The sequence below is a fragment of the Molothrus ater genome, chromosome 4 (assembly GCF_012460135.2).
Source record: "Molothrus ater isolate BHLD 08-10-18 breed brown headed cowbird chromosome 4, BPBGC_Mater_1.1, whole genome shotgun sequence".
NCBI lineage: Eukaryota > Metazoa > Chordata > Aves > Passeriformes > Icteridae > Molothrus > Molothrus ater.
Genome location: NC_050481.2, coordinates 6710264 through 6732536, shown reverse-complemented (window position 1 = coordinate 6732536; position 22273 = coordinate 6710264). Strand labels below are relative to the sequence as shown.

Sequence of the window (22273 nt, the reverse complement as noted above, 5' to 3'; positions counted from 1 at the left end):
TCTCACCACATCCGCTTAGCAGGAGTGCAGTAATGCAAACCAGCTGGGATTTGTTAACATTCTTTGTAGCTCTTCATCCTTGTCATTTGATAAGCACAAAAGGAAATGACTTCTCAGTTCTGGTCTTGTACTGGATTTATAAAAGAAGGGAACCACTGCAACTTGGAGCCAATTGAAAAGTCCATTACAAAATAATGCTACATTTAATGACTTAGCATTTCCAGAGCAGAGTGTTATTTTCTAAGAGATTTCTTTTTTGTAACATCGCAGTAAGTCTGAGGATGCATCTTTGTAGCAAGCAGGCAGACGAGACTGGATAACCTGTAGAGGAAACTCTCTGGTTTAAGACAGGTGGCAGAAGTTGAGGCTTCAGATTTGATGGAGCTTCACTAGATGCATACTTAGTGTCCCACACTGTATTTCTGCAGCATCTCACCAAAATTCTCTCCTGCTTTGGGATTTAACCCAGGTTTCAATCAAATCTTAGAGGTTGGCTCAGAGATCTCACTGGATTTTGGAGCAGTACTCTAGTGAGCAAGCAGAACCAAACCTTTCCATGTTCTTCATCCCAGCAATATTTTGATGGTCTGAAGAGGGTACTGGTAGCTACTCCAAGATTTTGTATGACCCAGTTGTCTTTTCCAACCTTATGACGGCCTCAGCTCCACTCACAGGAAAAAAATTCTGCCTGATTCCAGCAAGAACAGAAAAATGTGTCCGTGCTGCAGTCAGATGAAGTCACACTTGCAGTTTTGTAAAATGAGCTGAAGTTTGAAAAGATTAAGTAATTTATGCTTTCAGAAGTATCAAATAGAGTTCTGTAATAAAACCAATTACAAATATTTAGAGTAACATGAGTGGGCTCTGGATTGAGTTCCTCACTGAGTTGATATTAAAAAGAGAGAACCAATTCTACTGTAACTTATCGGTCAGAATACTAAGAAGACTCTTGCCAGGAACAAATTCCAAAGTCAAATTCCTTTGCTAGGGTTTTGGATATTAGGAAGGCAATTTAGGCATGTGTTGGTCTTAAAAAATCAGTAGAAGACATACATCTAAAATGCAACAATGCACCAGAATTTCAAAGCTATCCCCTGAACAGTGCAACATGCTGGTAAACATGTGCACATGTCTCACTTAAAGACTGGTCATCCATGATTTTGCTGCACTGCTTGTTACTCTCACTTGCTTGTATCATGTTCTGCAGCACCAAAGAACAAACCACTGTATCCTCTACACCTATCCATATTTCCTAGAATGCTCCTGGAAGCTGATATGCAGCTTACAAGTGCATTTACTCTGAGGAGCTTGTTTGTTTTGCCATAACAGTGTACACTGGTTTGCACACTGGCAATACTCACTCTGCAATAATCCAAAGTAGCCACGTACTCATAGGATCCCAGGGACAGCTCAGGCCTCTCATAGTGGTCTATCCTTCTGCCCATGTGGTCCAGGTGTTGAAAGAAGAATGGGGGGACTACAAGCCAACACAAGAACAGGAACAAACATTTCAAACTAGGCAAATAGAGCAACAACACAACAAATCCTCTCAGCAGATGTGATATACTCCAAAGCAGTAAGAAATCAAATGGGTTTGCACCAACAATTTACACAGAGCCAGTCTTATGGTTCCTCAATGAGTACATATTCAGAATGCTTATTTTTCACATTTTTGCCTGTAAAAGTGCATGTGTGTGTGAGTGAGGGGAATATCAACCTACTTTCTTAGCCATTTTTAGTCCTTATCAATGATTTTCTTTTTGCTAAGTGCTTTCTGACTAAGTCACTGTAGTAATACCAGCATGATTTAAAATGATACTGCAACTTAAATGTCTTTCTTAAAGTGCTCCCAGTGCATCTAAATTTCCCTTTATGAGAGTTTAAATTGTTAACAAACGATGAAATTTATTATCTGCTATGCCTGCACAAACATTAGAGCTCCAGGCAGCAAAGCAGTTGGAGGGAGTCTGACAAGGTTCATGTTTCAGAGTTGAAAAGATGACTGTATTAGGGAAAGCACCCTAGCCCTCTGATCCAGCTGAGGAAATGCAGCTTGATACAAATGTCTAGAAAGGCTCATTCTGGCCAAGATTTGGGATTTTGCCAGGAGCACAAGAACAGTTATGAGTCACATGCAGCACACTTGAACAAATATGGCATGGTATCTTCTGTGAAAACCAACACTTGTCACAGCAAGATGAATAGATTATTTAACCATTGCACCCACAGTTATACACAGGAAGAAGCTAACATGGGTCTAAATATTTGCTTCTTACTGTAAATTTGCATTTCTTAAAGAAATTAATGTTTTCTTTCAGCACAAAAATTGCTTTCAATTAACAACACAAGTAGTTCTGTATCCTGTGCTGTCACAACACTTTTAAAATAAAGTTTTGATCATACCAGGCTGGATTTCATGAGTCAGCATTATTTTTCATATATTTTTTTAAACTATACTGAACAAGTATTTCCCTCTACTATTCTTGGGAATTTTTTTTTTTTTTAAATTTTGAAATAAGCCTAATTACTGCATCTCCCTGAACTATTTTTTGTTAAATCAGCAAGTCAAGAAAATAATTTCAGGGATGCAGTTTCTTTTTAGACTTATGGAATTGACAAGAATGCCAGATGAGAGAAACATGACTTACCATCATTTATACAGTTACAGAAGCCACACTGGTACCTCCTGCCCCCTTCAATGAACTGCATGAAGGGACACATGTAAGCTTTGCAGCGGTTGCACCGGATGGGGCCGGTCTCCCCATGGTTTACGAGATAAAGAGGGGTCTGTGGAGGAAGAGGTACAGAGAGAGCAATGTCAACATGACACCAAGGAGAGCTCCAAAGAGTTAATTCAGATTTAACTCCTTAGAGACCACCTGATTGATAGATCATTTATTGTTCAGCACTCACACAAAAGCTGTTGAGCCCCAGAGATCCCCTCAGGGGCTCTGTGGTGGTGTTCACAGGGGTCCCAGGATGAGGGGAGAGACAAGAATGTTGACTGAAACCAGAATGTTTCAGAAGGCTTGATTTATTATTTTATGATATATATTATATTAAAACTACACTAAAAGAATAGAAGAAAGGATTTCATCAGAAGGCTGGCTAAGAATAGAAAGGAATGATAACAAAGGCTTGTGGCTGACCACGACAGTCCGAACAGCTGGACTGTGATTGGCCATTAATTAGAAACAACCACATGAGACCAATCCCAGATCCACCTGCTGCATTCCACAGCAGCAGATAACCATTGTTTACATTTTGTTTCTGAGGCCTCTCAGCTTCTCAGGAGAAAAAATCCTAAGGAAAGGATTTTTCATAAAACATGTCTGTGGCAGGGCTAAATTCACAAGTTCATGGGCTGTATTCTGATGTTTATCAGAAAAAGAATAGATTCAGACCAAAACCCCACAAAGTTTTGCAAGCATTGGAAGTTTAGGGCTCCAGGCTGATTTTCTCCAGCAAAGGGTAATTTTTACAGCTCACTAAGAAAAATCTGTTGGAGTCAGGTCTTTTGGTTTCTGTATCAGGTGGAACTTTTACTAAAGAAATCTACTGCTGCTTGTCAGTTGCAAAGGGGTATTTGCTGAGAAAGCCCTTATTATTCTTAATATTTTGTCCTAAATGCTGCCCCCTGTGCTGCCTTGTTACATGTTACACTCGAGCTGAAACGATGTCAGGGTCACCAGCTAGAGGGGAGATTTAGGATAAATACTAATATTTCTTGAAGGAAAGCACATACAGCAAACAAGTACAGTACCTCAAGCAGTTGTCAGTTTAATTCCACTGACCACGCTCGCTTGCAGCGCCTGCCAAAACCCACGGCTAAGGGAAGACATTTTCCAGATGCCTCCTTCCATAAAAACTGCAGCAACTGAAAGCCTCCTGTGATTATTCTTAAGAGTTAGAAAATTCATACTTGAAACGATTGCAGAAATGGAAGTTCCCTCAATTATTGGTGAAACAATACTTTTTAATCTTTTTTTCCTTACTCCTGTCATCCCCAGCTAAAAATCTCAAAAGGCAGGAATAAGAAATGTCCAGAGTTTGGATACAGCAGATCCCTACAGGAAGAAAAATGCTGACAATGCCTTTCAATGCTAACACATCACACTAGCACCTTCTTTTTTTTCTTTAAAATAATTATTCTGTCTCTTCTTAAGGAATGGGTGTATTTCATCTATTATACAATTTATTTTTTACTGCTGCATAAGGATGCATTTTGCCAAGGATTTTCTACATACAAGTAGATTTTTACTACATGGGTTTTAAGTGCTCCCTCCTGCTCCACTGAAATATTCTTTTACTTTGTGTTCTTTCCTCTTTGCAAATTGAGTTTAACCCAAATTAACCAATAATGCCAGCTGGCAAACATCAGGGTCATTTTTCAGACATGAAAGCCTTGGCCATGAAACCTGCTCATCAGCCACAATGGCTTAATAAGGTTTAAAAGTTCTGGGTTTTGTTCATTACTTGGCAATTTTCTGATTATCATTCTGCTGTATTAGTTTAATGAGACCTGGATCTGGTTTGCAGTTAGTATTATCATAACATCTGACCTGGTATGGGAAAAAGCCAAGACTAAACCAACTCCTGATGTATTTATACACATTGATGCAGTAACTTTCAACCTTGGTTTGATGCATTTAATATTTAATATCCAAGAAAAAATTACTCCCCAAAAATGTTCACATTTTGATATATCAAAATTAAGACTTCTACATAAAAGGCATAAACAAGAACAATTAAAAAATAAATGCCATGAAGGTTCAGAGCCCAAGTATCTACATTCTTACACACATGTAATAAATTACCTCCTTGAAGACAAAAAATTAAGAGCAAAAAAAAAAAAACCAAGAAATGACAACTAAAAATGTACATAACAGAATTAAGGAGTTTGTCTAAAAAATATTTTTTTTAAAGCAGCCCTATTTGCCTCCTAAACTAATTTATTAATTGGAATTTTTAGAAAATAAATGAATTTACAGCTTTAAATCTGAAGTGTTTTCTTTAACACTTCAGAACATTACATCAATAATTAAAATATTTAATGAAAAAGCTATCTGCATGATAACTGCAGAAGAACTCAGACCAAAAGCATTCAGAATCCACTTCTTGATGAGAACAATGAAGTTGTGAAAGAATCTTCATCTCCAAAAAGCTGCCTTTCAGTGCATTGCACTGTAGAGCCCAGCATCCCACCACCCAATCAAGAGAAAGGAATTCCTATTTCTGTGTGCAAACTGCTATTGCACTTCCAAACATCAAAGTCCTTTCTGTCATAGTAAAACAACTTTTTAAAAAAAGTAGATTTCTGTGGGAACGTAAGTAATACTGTGCATGTAAAAAGTCCTGAGTTTAAATTAAGGATACATAAAAGAAAAAGAGTAATTAAAAAAAAAAAAAAGTGATACAGAATGGGAAAGTTTTGTTTGGTGTGCTCCACTCTCTGTAGATGTCACTGTACACCAGAAGAAAAAGCAGAGAGATCTCGTTATGATCCCATCAAAATCAGTGGCAAACTCTCATAGCAGCAGGGGAATGGGGTAAAATTTAGTAAGAGTTTTTTATATTGGGGGTGGGGGTTGTTTTTCTTTTGTTTTTGGTGTTTTTTTTTTGTTTTTTGTTGGTTTTTTTTTTTTGTTTTTTTTTTTTTGTTTTGTTTTGTTGGTTTTTTTTTTTTTTAGTAAATGCAATACTCGTGTTTCTTTTGCCTTTGCACCAACCAAGTATCAGCATTTTCTCTTGTCTCAGAAAGAATCTCCCAGTTTTGCTGGGAGGCACAACATTGTAATTTTATGTTAAAGCAAAGGAGGATTGGGCAGAAGATGGAAAATGCTGCAAGGGACCTGCACAAACCTAAATTTCTCAGGAACCTTGAGGCCCCACTGAAGTGCAAGCCCTGAGTGCTGATCTGATAAACCATAACTTAACCCCAAATATAGCTGCAATAAGAGGAGTTTTATTTTGGAAATATTTCAGCAAGACCATCTCTCAGGAGTCAGAAAAATATCACAAAGCAACAGACAGACATTGGTGGCACAGCTCCAAGATAAAACACATCCATAAAAATTTCCAAAGGGACTTGAACCTGCACTTTAAAGTCTGAGAAAGCTGAATTTCTATTGCTTGCTATAAAAATGAAGTCCTGACATGCTCCTGAGGGTGATGCCTGCAAACTATCACCATATTCCTATTGCAGGATGTGGACCACAGCTGCAAATTTGAAGTGTAGGAGTAAGGACTGTGCTAAAGCTCCAGATCATCATGGCACACCTCTGGGAAAGCACTGTAAAGAGAAAAAATCCTAAGGGAGAGATCCTCTGGAGAACAAGAGAGGCACATACAGATACTGAAGAAAATGACCCATTTCTCAGACAACAAAATCAACAGATCAGTGTCTCTATCACACCCTTACAGTGTAAGCAGTGCTTCTAGAGTTAGTGACAGTTACATTGATGAAAATCTGGTCACTAAAATATTCCTAGGAAAATGTCAATATATGCTATACAACATAACCTTCTAATGAACAAAGGAGAAGGCTTTGTCCAAGCATGGCACTGCTGCCCCAGGAAAATGTTGTGTTTAATTAGCACAGTAAAAAGATGACAAAAACCTCCACTGGATAATCAAAGGGAATTCTGAAATATAACACTGATGTTTTTGGAAAAAAACTAGGTCATGAACCAAAGTGTCTCTGTTTCCTAGCACTGTTGAAGGGGTTTGTTTTCTTTTTTTCTATCATCATAGATTGCTTTTGAGAAAGATTAACCAGTCTACAAATAATCCCTTGGTTTTGAGTTGCTTTACTGATTCACATTAAAACGTCAAGAAAGCATTTCCCTTGGTGATGTTCCCACTGTGTTTTATCAGAAGCCATTCCCTCTGAAGGCAGGAGTTATTCTGCCTATTCTTGGTTTTCAGATGTTGAACAGCTGATGACTCAGGCCAGTTTGGACTATCTCATCTGCAAGGTTCACAGCAGGTTCAACTATTTATTGTACCACGCTTTTCCATTGATTTCCTTGTTTGCTTGCAAGACTGCAGCAAGGCTAAAGCATCCCCCACGTGATGCAGACTCTCCTGCCTCAAGCCTGGTTTTCTCAGACCACATAAAAACGCCAAAAGCATGTTCAAACCTCCTTGCTCAAAGCCCCTCCAGGCCCAGGCTGCACATTCCTCTGCATACACAGCACTGCAAAACACACCATGGCATGGGAGCTGAATTTCAAGTGGACCCTGCACATGGGATATGATTCAGTATGTAGGAAAAAACCCAGAAAACCATTTATCACTTTCTGTGTATCATACCTCAGCCAAGCCCTGAAATCCTTCCTCAGCATTCCCTTTTTAAGGGGAATATAGCAATTAACTGAACAGAGCTGGCAGTGTGAAGAGTCTAAATACAGACTACACTCTATTCAACATGAGAAGGATTTGTGCGAGTTTGGGGATGGGGGAAAACACATGTAATAATGACACATGTATCATACAGGGGACAGAAGGAGAGGAAAAAAAAGGGACAGAAGTTCATTATCCATGCCTGAGAGAGGCGCCCCAAGTTCTGCTGGTCATGATCCCAGGCTGGGAGCCCCAGGCATTAAGAGGGCAGGGCTCTGCAGCCCCTCTCAGCTTTGCAGTGCTCAGTGCTCTTTGGATGCAGGCACAGGCTGTATCTGGAGGCACGGCCAGCAGCCAGGATTCACTGATGACAGAAGCAAGAGTGTGAAATTGGTCATCAAGAGATGGTGCTGCACAACACACTTCCACAATGGTAGCACTTGGAACCCATCAGTTCAGCCAGACCTGCCTCAGCCCAGGGCACCTCAACCCAGCAGGAGGGAGCTGCTGCAGAGGCACAAACCCACGGCAAGAACAAGAGCCAGACCAAACTGCCCCAGGACAGCGCTGTCACTGCTGTTGGCACCCCTGAGGGCGATAAGCACAGGTTCCATCACATGCCAGGGCTGTACCAATCCACAGTTCCACTTCCCCTCTTATCAGTATCACAGGTGGTGCAGCACTGCACCCCTGCTCCCAGACTCTAAGGCAGGATTGTTACACTAGCTGTAAAACCACTGACAAGCAAGACAGGCAATGTTCAAAGAGCTTCTCTACAGAAATGCTAAGTAGTAATTACAAGGGATTAGCTTTACTGGTCATAAGATTTTCACATTAAAATTGAAGTAGGATTTTCAGTGACATATCTGTCTGGCTTATTTTACAAAACCAAACAGAACTCTTAAAGACACCTCATTCAGGTATGATTTCTGTTTTTCTGCAAATCACTGTTGCAGAGTTCTAGAGAATCTTCCAAATGTCAGACTGAATTTGGGCATGAAATATTAATTTCTGGACAGAACCAGTCTCTTACTGTTTGGTGCTGTATGATTTATCAAGGTAAGTTTATCCTCTCATAATTTTTTTTAAGCTAGCTAAATAAATTATCAGCTCAACACCATAGTTTAAAACACAGGCACAGCTTGTAAAATACAGAGATAATTGCTTACTTGGCACATCAATTCTGTTTTAAAAAGTCCAAGACCATTTAATGCAGACAAAGCTGTGACCATTTCTACCTCCTTAGGACAGGCAATAAAGCAACACTCCAAACAGTGCTCATGGAACATGCAGCTCTAGGTTTACAGAACAGCTATTTCATGATACATGATTCATTATACATGAATCTAAGTGTGCTATAGTGACCTCTGATGCAGCACTCTCCTAGAGGAAATCCTGTGCCAGAACATTATCAATGTTGTTCATGTCTTCACAGCAACAACAAAACTAAAACTCCACATTGGATTTCAGATCCATTTTGGCCTGCTGGGCTATCAGCAACTTTAGGGACCAATCAGGTGTTGGGAATTTTTCCTTTTTATACACACACAGGTGGAGAGGCAGATGTGTATCCATAGACATAATGGATTTTATCAGCATATGAGAGAAAAGCAATTGCTGAGCTGAGACCATGCATGAGAATCTAATGAGTGGAAGGTTTTCCTCCTTCTCAAAACCAAGGCTGTTTCTCTTTTGTTAGAAGACATTACTGTGACTTTTTAAACTGACTATTCATGTTTGCATTCCTGAGAACTTTCACAATAGGAACTGTATGGTTCCCATTTCTGCACAGCCAAATATATTAAAGAAAGAAACTTTAATTAGGAAAAAAAGCATAGAAATGTTTAGGAGTATTTTAATTAGAGATGGAAAGAACAGCTCTGCTTATGTGCAGCCTTTCCTGGACAATATTTATTAGTGAACATATTTCCAAGGCTAATTAATTTATTTCCACAGAGATCAGTAAGAACTGAGCATAGTTGAAGCATCATGCTGCATTCCCAAGCCAACTAGAGCTAGCCAATTGCCACAGGAGAACTTAGAAAGTACAAGGAGAATTTTTGCTATGTGAAAAAAAAACAGCACTAAATTTCACCTCTGTAGCAAGGACATTTGGGATGAGTTTAATGCCCTTTATAACAAAGTCAAGTCCTTTCTAGGATGGTGGTTTTGAAGGTCAATAGTAAAACTAACTGTTACTTCACAAATACCACATCAGGTCACAATGTTCCCATTCTGTCTCTCCTTCATGAATATATTTGCTACTACAATAGCTGGGATGCTTCAAGCAGACTCCAGACCCTTGAAACATTAATAATATTTGTTTGTGACTTGCAACCACCCTTCTCTCTTTTATTAGTGCAGCTGAGTGTCACAACTGGGTGGAACTGAGTTAGAGCAGCGTGCTGCTTTGGGCTGTGTACAGTTACTTTTCAGTTACAGTTCAGTTTCAGTTACAGTTCCTTTTCCTCACAGTGCATGGAATGGAGCTGTGTTTTGGATATGTGCTGAACACAGGAGATAATATAGAGATGGTTCTGTTCCTGCTGAGCCAAGGCCTTTCCTGCTTTCCACAGTGCCACACTGGGAGCAGAGTGAGAGGGGAGACAGCCAGGAGAGCTGACCCTGCTGACCAGAGGGATATTCCAGACCTCATGGTCAGTAAGTAGAAGTGGGGAACAAGGAGCATTGGGGGGAACAAGGAGGAAAAGGGACACTTGGAATGATGGAGTTTGTCTTCCCAAGGCACCATTACTGTGAGGGGGCCCTGCTCTCCTGGGGATGGCTGAACACCTGGCTGCCCATGGGAAGTGTGAACAAATTCCTTGATTTGATTTGCTGGCACTTGTGGCTTTTGCTTTCCCTATTAATCTTTGTGTCAAGGCATGAGTTTTCCAGCTTTTACCCTTCCCATTCTCCCCCTGGCCCCACTGGTGGGGGAGTGAACTGCCTGGGGTTCAACCATGAGAGGAGGAAAGCAATCCTGTGAAGGACACAGAGCTGCCCTCCTGAGGAGATGATCTGTGCCTCTATTTAGCAAGCACACAACTTCCATGTAATAACACACCTCACATGGTGACATCCAAAATTCAACATTGCATAATATGCATACATAGATAAAATATGCAAGAAGAACTCCAGTTTAAAAAGCAAAATACAAACCTTTCCTCTGGAACTTACTCAATACCAGTGTGTTCTGACTCTCTGAAGTTTTCAAGGAATAGATCAATAGCCCAAGTGATTTTTAACTTGAGCGTCATTTTTGTTGGCAAAACAAATTATCAGTATTATTGGCCAGTTAATTAAATGGATATAACTATTACTTTTTATTTCCCTTTTATATGTACTGCTGTAAAGTTATGCTTTTCTTCTGTCATTACAATTCTGAAGGACAGTCAGAGTCTCTGACTTACCAGAAACTGTATTACATCATCCTTATAAAGGCTTCTTCTTGGTTTAAATTTCAGATTTGTATAAAATCAGTCAGGAACTCTGATTAGAACACAAATAAAATTTATATAAATGTCACATTTTCAGGTCATTGCTCTCATCTCTATCAGAATTACATCCTTACCCTAACACCAGTGATGCAGGGACCAACATACCACAGAAGTATTTTCAAGGGTACATTTTAGGACTATTTTTCAATGTACACTAAAAACCAAAAGACAGAAGAAAGTAAATGAGAAAATTTGCTTCAATTAGAAGAAGCTCTGCTGCAAAAGCCATTGCAAAAGCTAATGCAAAAGCCATTGCTAAACCTGCCTCTGAATTCTCATTCTAGTTACAGGCTAACAAAAAACTTGCCTCTTGATGAGGAAGTCTTGGGAAGCAATCCAATTCCAAATGATTTCCTACCAAGTGCACACTAGCACAGGGCATACTCCATAAAGAAAGCCTCATCTAATACAGGATTTATGCACCTCTAAATTAGGCATTGTGAAACCAAGCTTACAGGCACTGATCTCCAGAGGGGGGGTAACACTTGTGTAACACTTCCTGGGTGAAGCACCTGCAAGTGCTTGCAGGTTCTGAGCCCTCCACACCATGAATGGCAGAGTCTGGCACCTCAGAGGAGCTCAGCAAAACCCCAAACATTAACCTGCCAATAGTCAGCTAAAAAAAAAAAAAATAAAACAGCTTTGACACAGCAACAAAGATGGTCCTGCCCCAAGCAGACTCAAAACTATGAGCTCAAAGTCTCAGTCCTCTCCCAAAGGAGACCACCAAAAAGGATTCATTGGAAGTGGTTTTACTTTAATACCTGGAAAATGTGTGTATAGGCTCACACAGCATGGTATGCAGCAACATGTATTAAGTACCTCCCATATGCAGGGCTTCTACTCCCATCATGTTTTAGAACAAACACAACAACCCAAAGACACTGACAAAATCATTCCCTGCTGGATCGTGGACAATCCAGACACCAGAACATGCAAAATAATCCATAGTGACAACAGGGCAGAAGTGTCAACAGCAGCTCTTTTCTTCAATTTCCTTAGAACTATCATCTTACTAGCATTATGGACAATTTTACTGTCTAACTCTGCTCTTGTGGAGGGGTGTCATGACAGAGATGTCCTCATCTGTGTCAAGCCAGCCACCATGCAGATAAGCATGACCCAGTTGATATAATGTAACCCTTTTGAAGGAAGAACCTTTCAACAGAATCCCTCCTTAAAAGCTCTTAAATTAGCCGAGCTCCCATGCTCTAAGCAGTAACAGCCTCCTGTGAATCAGTAACCAAATAGAAGACACAAATCAAAGGGTAAAACCCAAATGATGGCTTTTTACAGTGCATAGGTGTTAGCAGCAAGCACCTCTGCTCCTCAGAGCCAGCTTATTAACACATTCCTAATAGAAAGGAGCCCTCAGCAGGATGTTTAGGTGGAATAATTTCATCTTGCAGACTAAGCATTCCTCACTCTCCTCAAATCCAAGTTCTGCACAAGCACAGAGCTGCTAATGAATGTGTGTGTCTGTGCAAACCTGTGCTTCAAACTGCAGCCACAGCCTGCCTGCCCTGCTCACTAGCTGTGAAATCAGGGACAACAGGACCTGGGTCCCACAGAGTCCAATCACATTTTGAGTTATCCACCTCAATTTTTAGCTGCTGCCGACCTTACAGCTCCATCTAGGAGCCCATCCTATCATCTCTGTAAAAATCACAGCTTTCCAAACAGCTTAGCTGCACTGAGCCTCATCAAATTTCACTATTCTGACAAGTTCTGAAAAGGTAAAATGGCTTTTAGCTCATGAACCAGCATTTCTGAGAAGCAATTCCCTTCTCTTAACTAATTCATTAACTGAGGAGAAAATGGAAGTGATATATTAGATTCCCACCAATAAATATTTCTAAAAGCTAATAAATTAAAATAAATAAGAAAGAACATGGCAGAGAACAATGACACAAAATTACTAAGAAGCAAAGAAGGCAAATAACTAAAGCTAGAGGTAAGTATTTTGAATTGTTTATTTTGGATTTTACAACATGAAATACTCTTTTAACTAACTTTTGATATCAAGTAGTATTAATGCTAAATCAAGATCACATGGTTTATTCAGGCTGTGGAAATATTCATCCATCTCCAAAACAAATTCATGCAGGGCTTGGTCTAGGATGATAACTGTGAGAGTTAGTTTATTTTTATGGACTGTTGCTAAAGCACTGGTGGACTAAAAATAAGTTCTGTCAAACAATGATACTGTACTCTCAATCTATAACAAACAAATACTTTCCATAGATCATCCAAATCAGGAGAGTGAAAATGAACTGTTACTTCTGAGAAATAATAAATAGGGACTTGGAAAGATAGGACTGTGAAATTTGTACTGCTTCTAAGACCCTGGCAGAGGAGGGAAGGCATGAATGTTTCAACAGCCTTTATTTCCAGTGATAAATAGTGCACATGCAATGTTCTCTAGTTCATGATTTTCTAGATTGGCTGCAGGCTTTTTGTAGCAACCTCTAACAGACTCTGTGCCCTCCATGGATTTTCCTCCACTAACTTTCAGCTTGAGGGTTTTTCTGAATAAATCCCTTTCACTTGCCCTTCTGAGGCTCAGTGCCTGCATGCCAAGTGCTGCTGCCTCACCTGTTCTTGGGGTATCAAATACAACCCTACAACCTTCTTTACCCAGTGGTCTCCACTAATGCCTTAAATTCACTCTCGTGTAATTTCACATTTCTGAAGTAAAGCTTCATTTGTGACCTTTTCCTCAGTGTGTCCTGTTACTGTCTCAATTTTAATTATGGCTTCTCCACAACGCTTTCATTGTGCAGCTTTACCAGGTTACATTTTTCATTTTTTTCTTTCTCACTGCAGGGGAGATTTGTTTGTTTGGGGATTACATTTATTCAAAGACATGCATGACATCCTTTCACTTAACGTCCTTATCTACCAACATTATGATTTCATTTTCTGCTCTTATTTTCTCCTACAGAGATAACTTGTAATCCTATTCCTTGTATCCTATTCCTTACTAGAAATGGAGATAACTGGTGTACACCTATTAAAAAGACATTCCTGTTCATTTTTTGGACAATTTTCTGTTCCTGACAATTTCTTATCAGATCTTAGCTAAAATAAATTTTAAAAAAATAATGCACTTTCATGTTAATATTCCCACTTCACTTTTGGAGGCAGGACACCAGCCCTGTGTAGACATTCCACTTGGCCAAAAAGAACCCACAGTGAATAATGAACTTAAATCTGCCTTTCAGACTTTTTGAAATCCCAAATTACCTTTTCCCCTTTGGAAAACCTTCCAAATCAAAGTGTGAGAATACTGTTGAGTCCCCAGATGGCAACTTTTTAGTTGAAAGCTCCCAGGATCTTTTATCTCTATCTCCTCTTGTATGCTTAGTGAAAGGAAGCAAATCCCCAGAACTCAATTTCCAGCTGAGTTACTGTCTCCATGAAGGCAACTGACAGCTTATTTTCTAAAAACAAAATCCATTACATTTACAAGTCATCCACCCGAACGGTGACAGTGTTCAATTAAGGAAGAGAGTTAAGATCTGTACAACTGGGCTCTCCCTTTCATACACATTCCTAACTCTGCTACTGCCAGAAGACTTAGCTATTTCTCTTCGTTCTTAACTAAATTTTGCTGCAGTTATTGTGTAAAACATGCTTTTTTATCAAGAAATAAAGAAAATAAGACATATTTTCACCTTGTAACCCAACAGCACATGATGAGCATCACCTGTAGACACTGTTAAGAGGCACTATCTCTAAAATAGGGTGGATACTCTGAAACAAAGAAATTGCTGTGCCTTGCAGTCACCAGTTTCAGGCAGAACACACCATACTAGGAAGTTCAGAAACACAAATAAGCCCCTGAATCTATTTTACCTCTATAAAAAGCCCAGTTCTTTCAAATTAAGTGGCTTTTCAAAATTAAAGTAGTTATAAATCCCATATGGAAGACCATTTTTATTAGGATATCTTAAGAGTAAGATCTTATTTTGGCAGCAGCAGTGAAGACAAAGGGCACACGCAAGCCGTGGAAAAACTGCCTCAGCTGAGACTGCCCAGCTCTTCCCACTCCAACACTATCTCCTTAGCTCTTACAATTTTACCAAGCTAGAATTGTTCTGACTAGAATTTTCCACACTGGGCTTTTGCCAATTTTGAGAGCCATTTTTCAGGCTCCTCCAAAGGAGAGGCTAGGGAAAAACACACTGCTCCTTCCAGATTAATGAGCCCCAGTGACCTTTGCAACAGCTCAAGAGCACTCACACTTCACAACGGGTGGATCACTGAGCACATCTTCTTGGCAACCCCAGGAAAACCCCCCTGAACTTGGCCAAGGACAAATGTTTGGACATACTGCAAATTGATGTATGCAGAAGAGATTTAGATTTTAGCAACTCATTGATCACCCTGTCCAAACACAATGCAGGAGACAAGGAAGCCATGTGTGGGAAATGTAAAGGACTAGAGGCAGACTCTGAGTGCAAGATGCACAAATGAAGAGCCAACGTGAAAATGGATTTTCTAAGTGCCACTTGGGCACAGAAACTGGGATCAAGGGTGGTAAAGAGCAAAGTGTGCCTGATAAAGTGAAGGCGTGGAGAAGCAGCAGCAGGAGTTTCATCTAGGAGAAAATGCAGGGGGGTGGCAACAAGCCAAGGGTGCACGTTTCCCTCAAGAACTGGAATGAAACCCGAAGTTGCTGTCTAGCAGACAAATGGTGAGACTTGGTATCTGCAGAGCCATCAGTAATACATCCTATTTCCCTGTGGACCACAGAGAAGATAACTGCAATCTACCCTGCTGAAATAATACTCTCAACTCAAACTGCAGAGGTCTGCTGGATTGGAAGTTATCCATCCTGATAAAGAGCAACATCTGCTTTTTTCCAACATATATTGAAAAAAAAACTACCAAGAATTTATAGTTAAAGAAAAATCAGACTGCAAAACCAAGCACTGAATGTCTTAGCAATTTTAATAAGGCTTTCCTCTGCAGGGAGTTTATGAGGAGTTTTTGAAGACACAATCACATACTACAATTTGATGAAATCCCTACTTTTTCCCCCATGACACAGCACTCTGGAGTAAATCAATGAAAGACACGAAAAGGAAATGCGTTTTGCAGACCTTGCAGAATTTGGAAGCTGAAGAATTTAGAAGCAATGGAGGACACAGCAGATGAAGACCAAGCAAGATAATCCCACAGATGATGTAGCTAAATGCTGCAGTAGAAAAATGCATTTATCCCTGCCACTGATAGAATCCTCTGGGGTGCCAGGAAACCTGGGTAATTGTTTTAAGACCAGAGAATACTGCAGAAGAGATCTGCAGAAGAACTAGGGATATGTTTTGAATATGGAGGGTCATTAGAGATGGTTATGTGAGAAAAGGTTAGTGCCTTCAAATGAGTGCTAAAAATGGCTGGTTACGTTTGTCCTCTTTCTATGACTCAGCTCATCCAAGTAGAAAACCCAATTATCTTCTTGTGAAATTCAATTATTTTGTAAAGATCTCAACGGAAAAATGTTGTTTCTTCAAATCTAGCTCTCCACACCTTAAAATTAACTTCATGCAGTTTGTGGTCATCCTCTTATAATACCTGTTCCTAAAACTACGGAGTTCCAGCAGAGTAATGGAACTGACAAAGCTGGCATGAACAAGAGGCAGTTGGGGAAACACCAGGAATCCAGGGGAGTCATCACTACTGTACCTTTTCCAAATGAAAACTTCTGTCCTTTGAAGTTACACCATGACCCAAGCACGCCTCAGTCTTCTGCCACCTCTTGACGAATTGGTCGTAGCAATTCCCAGTGTGGCTAAAACACCCTCCCCACCAACCCCGCGGCCCGAGGAGCGAGCCCAGCGCTCCGTACCTCGTTCGGGGGCACAGCCGCGAAGGGCTGGATGACGGCCGCCAGGGGGATGCGGGCCTGCCTGGCCATGTCTGCCGTCAGCGGGAAGCAGTAGGTGCTGCAGCGCAGGTACCGGGGGCTGGCGTGGCCTGCAAACACCACAGAGCATGAGAGGCTGCTAGGAGGAACCTGCCCAGCCCAGCACCCAGCAGGAAAATCAGAACACAAAGCAACAAGTGCATGTGCCACATTCAACACATTCCTTCTTTTCCTCCCATGCAGGCTTTACCCATCTTTCCTCCTTATATCCCAGCTCACTGCCCCTCCCTCTGGTTAAATCTTTTCTTCCTGAGTTTAAAGCAGAGATTTAGAGATTTAAACATGACAAGAATAAGGCAACAACTACTTGCAAGAAGAATCTCAGTAGAGATTACTTGGAAACATCCCATATGTAGGATCTTAGAAGAAAATGTGGATGCTATCCCAGTGGACATGTCAACACTGTACATAAAGGGACGAGGCAGACTGATCTCTACTGTTAAGACTGCTCTCATGAGCTACCTCTGATTCAGAAAACACTGTGTCTGTCTTAACATCACCATGCTCACCTACATTGCAAAATACAGGGTGCAAAGCCACCACCACAGTTCCAAGAGGACACTCAGCACAGGCCCCTCAAGGAGAAACTGCTGTGAGATGCAGGCAAGAGCATAGACAGGAGTTCAGGAATCAGCTTCCTGATGCTCCCTTTGTAACCAACAAACTGCAGCTCTGCTCAGTTTGTTGAAAGGAATTTCTTGGATCATCAGAATGGGTTTATCCCATTCTCAGATAATGCCAAAAAATCTTAGTGTATTTGTACATTTTATTCAAGTTATCTCAGCATTGATAAATTACTGTTGGGCTGAGTAGACCACCAGTTTAACCTGTATTAAAATATTGAGCCTGCTGTCAAGAGTGGCATGTGGAAGACTGCAACCCCAGGCTCCAGGCAGAAGCAAAGGCAGATAAATTTTTCCTTTGGCCAGTGTACATCAACTAGACAGCTTGCACACTGCCTCTATCACTTGAATAGAAATTAATATCCTAAAAGGTAACAGTACTGCTTCTTCCAATGTCCACCTTTCAAATTTTCAGAATAATCCAGAAAGGATTTTTAACTTGAAATGTAACACCTTCAAAAATTTTAAGTTAAAAAGGAAAGTTGTCTCAATTATTCATATTCTTTGAAAGGCCCGGAAGGGTAGAGGAGGTGTTAAGTCAAGGTGTAAGAACTCAGCTCCCACTTCCCTCCTCCCCCCCTTTTTTCCTGTTCAAATGAAGTTTGCAATTTCATGTACAATTTAGAGCAAATACCATCATTTTCAGATGAGAAATTTGGAAATTTAACCTTTTTTTATTAAATGATATTAGATTTCCCCTGGAAGACTCCCAACACAGCAACAAGGACAGTTACCTTGGTCCTGGATCACGCAGTTGGTGGTGACGAGGGGAGGAACCTGTCCTCTCGTGTTTGTGGCATAGACCTGCCCTCCCCTGGCAGCCTTATCATTCTCAATCACTTGGATCTGATGAGGAAGAAGCAAGAACAGCATGAGGAAGGTAAGTCATGCATTCGGCTACACTCATGAACAGGCTAAGATCTACACAAAGAAAGACTCTGGCTGAAGCCTCATTTATAACCATTTACAGTATAATGTCAGGAAATATTTACGCAGCTGACTTTGCTGCCCAAATTCCTTTCCCATAGGCTGTTCCCTGTTACTTCTGCATGATCCCTCACTCAGGTTTAATGCTGACGCTTTTCAGGATATAATCAAAGTTATGTAAAGCTGTGTTTTGTTCCACACCAGAAATCCAATCACTGATACCATCATTCCTCCTCTCTCCTCAGCAACCTGGTTTAGAGTGCAGCCAAACAGCTGTGGGAGGCAAGAGGAACAAGACAGGGAATTTCTCAAACTGGCTTTGCCACTGCTGCTGGTACCTCATGGAATTGTGCCTTTACACTGCACATGAACTTCTAATAATAGCTAGGCAACTTCAGAAGCCTCTGTTGGAAAGCAAACAGAGAAGAAAAACTAAATTAGTTGCATGAAGTCTACTGATCAATGTCCAAGAGCTATTTCCTAACACACTGAAAATAGTCTGGGCCTATAATTTTTTTTTTCATCAATAAAGTTTTCTGTACTGCAATTTAAATATACAAGACATTCCTCAGAGAGCTTGTTAGATCTTCTGCTTGATTACTTTTCCCTGCCTCCCTGGCTTGTATACTTATAGCTAACTCTTGCATTAGAAGGAAAAAGGTTTTGCTCTAAAAAGGTCCACTGGCTCAAGAAAGCAAACCACTCTGAGACTTAGCTCTGCAAAGGATCAATGTGCCACGGTATTCTGCAGCTAACTGACCTAAATATATCATTGTTCTTGGAAATAATTGTTGACAAAGTCCAGATGCAAGTTTTCATAGATGTTGTCAGGGTACAAATCAGCCTCTAACATATATAAGAGAAATATAAATCAACAATGGCTACAGATAAGAAGTAAATTTATCTGGCAACACTACTATAATTATATAATGTAAATATAACAACAGAAATACACATGGTCATACTTATTCCTCATTCTGAATTAGCTTTTTGTCCTTTACAGACGTTGACCCAGATCATGTTTCTTTTAAACATACCTTCTGATCCTCTCTGGAAGGCTTAAACAAACCTTTTAACCTATTTTAACATGGCTGTTGCAGTCACGGCTGTTTATACTGTGTGCATAACTGAAACAAGACATCAGCCCATGTTTTCATGCCAGACCTCCTTCCCTCCCTGCCCTTTGTTTTTTAATTAGACAAGATCATTTTATCCCTCTACTGTAAAAAGCATTGCACTGAAACACTAGGAATGATTGACTTAAGGGCATTTGTTATTTATACAGACACTTGATTCAGGGGATTTTTTACACAGTGCTTTTCAGTTAAAATTGCCTTTAACAAGGCAATTGCAGATGTTACATTAACCCCTAAGGGATTATCAACAAGTGTTTTTCCAAAGTTACGGGGGGTTTGCATCAAATTCATCACTGGGTAAAGAAAAAAAAATCTTTTCTAGAAGGACAAAAGAATACCCAAATTTAAAGGAGCAAGACAGTTTCATACCAAACAGTGTGAGGCTTCTGCAAAAATGTTTCTCCTGTACAGCAAACTTGCCTCAGCGAGAAGTGTAAAATTCCTTCACCCAGACTAGCCTGCTGTGCAGTGGTGAAAACATTTTTTAAAGTAGCAAGTTCTAGGTTGAAGCTGCTTTAAGAATTCTGAGTCTCTGAGGTCCTTCTGACCTGCCCAGGTGATTGCTAGAACCACTCCAAGCGTGGGCACCAGAACATTTTCTCCATGAGTTTAGCACACTATTGCTTTCTATTTCCATCAGCTGTTTCCAATAAAGAAGTTAAGTGCTGCCTGTGCCTGACCAGCCCTTTCTCTGCATACAAATTAGACTATTTCACAAAGATGGATGCAAGCATAACCTTCTTTTCTCTAGCACCATCCTAAGAAGAGACACTGTCCCACCAGTGCGTGCTCAACAGCTGAGCCTCTTCAGCCTGCAGGAAGCTTAAGCACCAGGAACATTCCAGGCTACTGAAATCTTTACAAGGCTGCAGCAACTGAAATGATGGCTCAGGCAAATAACTCCAGTTGCCTGAGAAACTCTTGAAATCAAAAGGCAAAGTGGCTTCTGAGCACATGACTTCTCAGCCTTGCCAGGACTGCACTTCCAGAGTTCATGTACCTGTATTGTGTACAAATCCTACTTCTGGTATCTGGTACTAAGTTCAAGCCTTCAAACTTTTCAGAGTGAAAAGGAAAGGTGATAAGCTGCAGTGAACACAAGCAGTTCTTCAGTACTGGTCACTGTCTCATTAAGAATCCTGTTGAGAATTCCTAGTGAAGTATTTCCTATAAACTATTTGGGACATACTCATGTATGAGTGTCCCATGTTAGATAAAGTTATAAAGCCTCTTCAGTACTCCAACTAATTTCATACACTAATTGATCCAAAACTGACAGCACAGAGTACAAAATTGCATTAATTAGAAATTGGAAGAACTAGAAGGTATGTTGAGAACCAAGCCATATAAGTCACATCTAAGTGCCAAAGTATGTTTGGCAAAAAAACCCCCACCAGCTAAAACGAACACAATGTTAGCATTTGTCATTGCTTTATTTTAAATGCAGCAGCAAGTTACATTTATAAAAAACTAGAGCCAAAGTACTTACTGGGCTTGGAATAGAGTCAGGATCAAGCTTCTTCTGTGGTGGGCCTGAGAGCTGTGCTGGACCACCAGGAAAAGCACCAGGATAGGACAGCTGAGATGCTGCCATCTGAGGACCATAGTTTGCTGCAGAGTTACAAACGATAATTCATTTCAAGTATTTAAGTTCCATTATCAATGCTTAGCATCAACTTCTGCCATGCAATTAATTCTTACTCAGCTAAGTGCAACTCCTCTTTCCCCTCTGTTTTCAGCAACTAAAAGAATTGGATTTCTGTGGCTCAGTTTGGCTTTAGTTTGTGTTTTTAAAAAGCAAGACCAACACCAGATGTGACAACTTTGGCTCCAAAGTTTTCAGGTTTATGTCAAGTAGGACAGTTAGTAGAGATTACCACAGCTACTCACGCCAGGCCATTACCTCAGTGACAACCTCTCCACTAACATCAGTCAGTGCAAACTGATATCATTAGTTGGCTTCTTGTATTCAGTTACAATCCATTACTGCTATAGCAAAGCATTTTTGAAAGCTGCTTATGACACTACTCTACAAGACAGAAAGCAGCCTATACCTCTACAGAGTGTAAGAAAAACACCTTCCTGTAGTGTGGTGTGCCTTCACCAATTACTAACTACTAATTCTGATTCTGATCCTAATTAATCTCCTTTTTCTTGTTACAGTCTCAACAGTGCTCAACTTGTGAGCAAAAGCAGAGCCTGTCTCAGGTGTACTGACTGACAATGCACATCCTTCCCTTCTACAGAAAGGGAACTCATATTTCATTTTCCCCAGTCAGCTGAAGATTCAGTCATGAATGGACACAGTTCCACCAGTGATTGCTCTTGCACCTTTGTTTTCAAACACATAACAAACATCCTTCCCTACCTTGCTGAGGATGATATCCAGGCCCTGGAGGCTGTCCCGGAAGGTGCTGCAAGTTAGGATTTGGAGGGACAGGCCCAGGGACTCCACCCTGCCTGGCCACAGGAGGCAATGCTGGCTGAGCACCAAGGCCATTGACACTGTTTGCTGGTGGAGGAGGCAGCTGTGGTGCAGGAGGCAAACCCATCTGCTGCTGGCTTGGGGGCAGCAGCCGCGGGCCCTGGAAAGCCGCCGGGTGCCCGGGAGACATGCCAGAGCCTGGAGCAGTGCCAGGACCTGAGCGAGAGATGACATCAGGTGAGTCAGGAATGGAAACCTCCCAAACCTGTGTCCAAGGTGCTCTAGTTCTGCTCAGTACATTTCTACGGCGTACAACCAACACTGGATCCCACACTGACAGCGCTGCCTTATGCGACTCTGTGTGCCAGACCACATGACAAATCACG

General features: G+C 40.7%; 1 protein-coding gene across 1 annotated transcript in view; it reads right to left on the bottom strand.

Annotated features, from left to right (window-relative positions):
* Positions 1-22273, bottom strand: part of SEC24D (SEC24 homolog D, COPII coat complex component) — a 49619-nt gene that overhangs the window by 13167 nt on the left and 14179 nt on the right. Inside the window, exons 5-10 of the mRNA XM_036382769.1 lie at positions 21831-22103; positions 20952-21073; positions 18134-18245; positions 16699-16826; positions 2649-2787; positions 1362-1477 (exon numbers count right to left, since the gene is read on the bottom strand). Of these exons, the coding sequence (XP_036238662.1) occupies positions 1362-1477; positions 2649-2787; positions 16699-16826; positions 18134-18245; positions 20952-21073; positions 21831-22103 (890 nt within the window). The remainder of the gene's footprint in view (positions 1-1361; positions 1478-2648; positions 2788-16698; positions 16827-18133; positions 18246-20951; positions 21074-21830; positions 22104-22273) is intronic.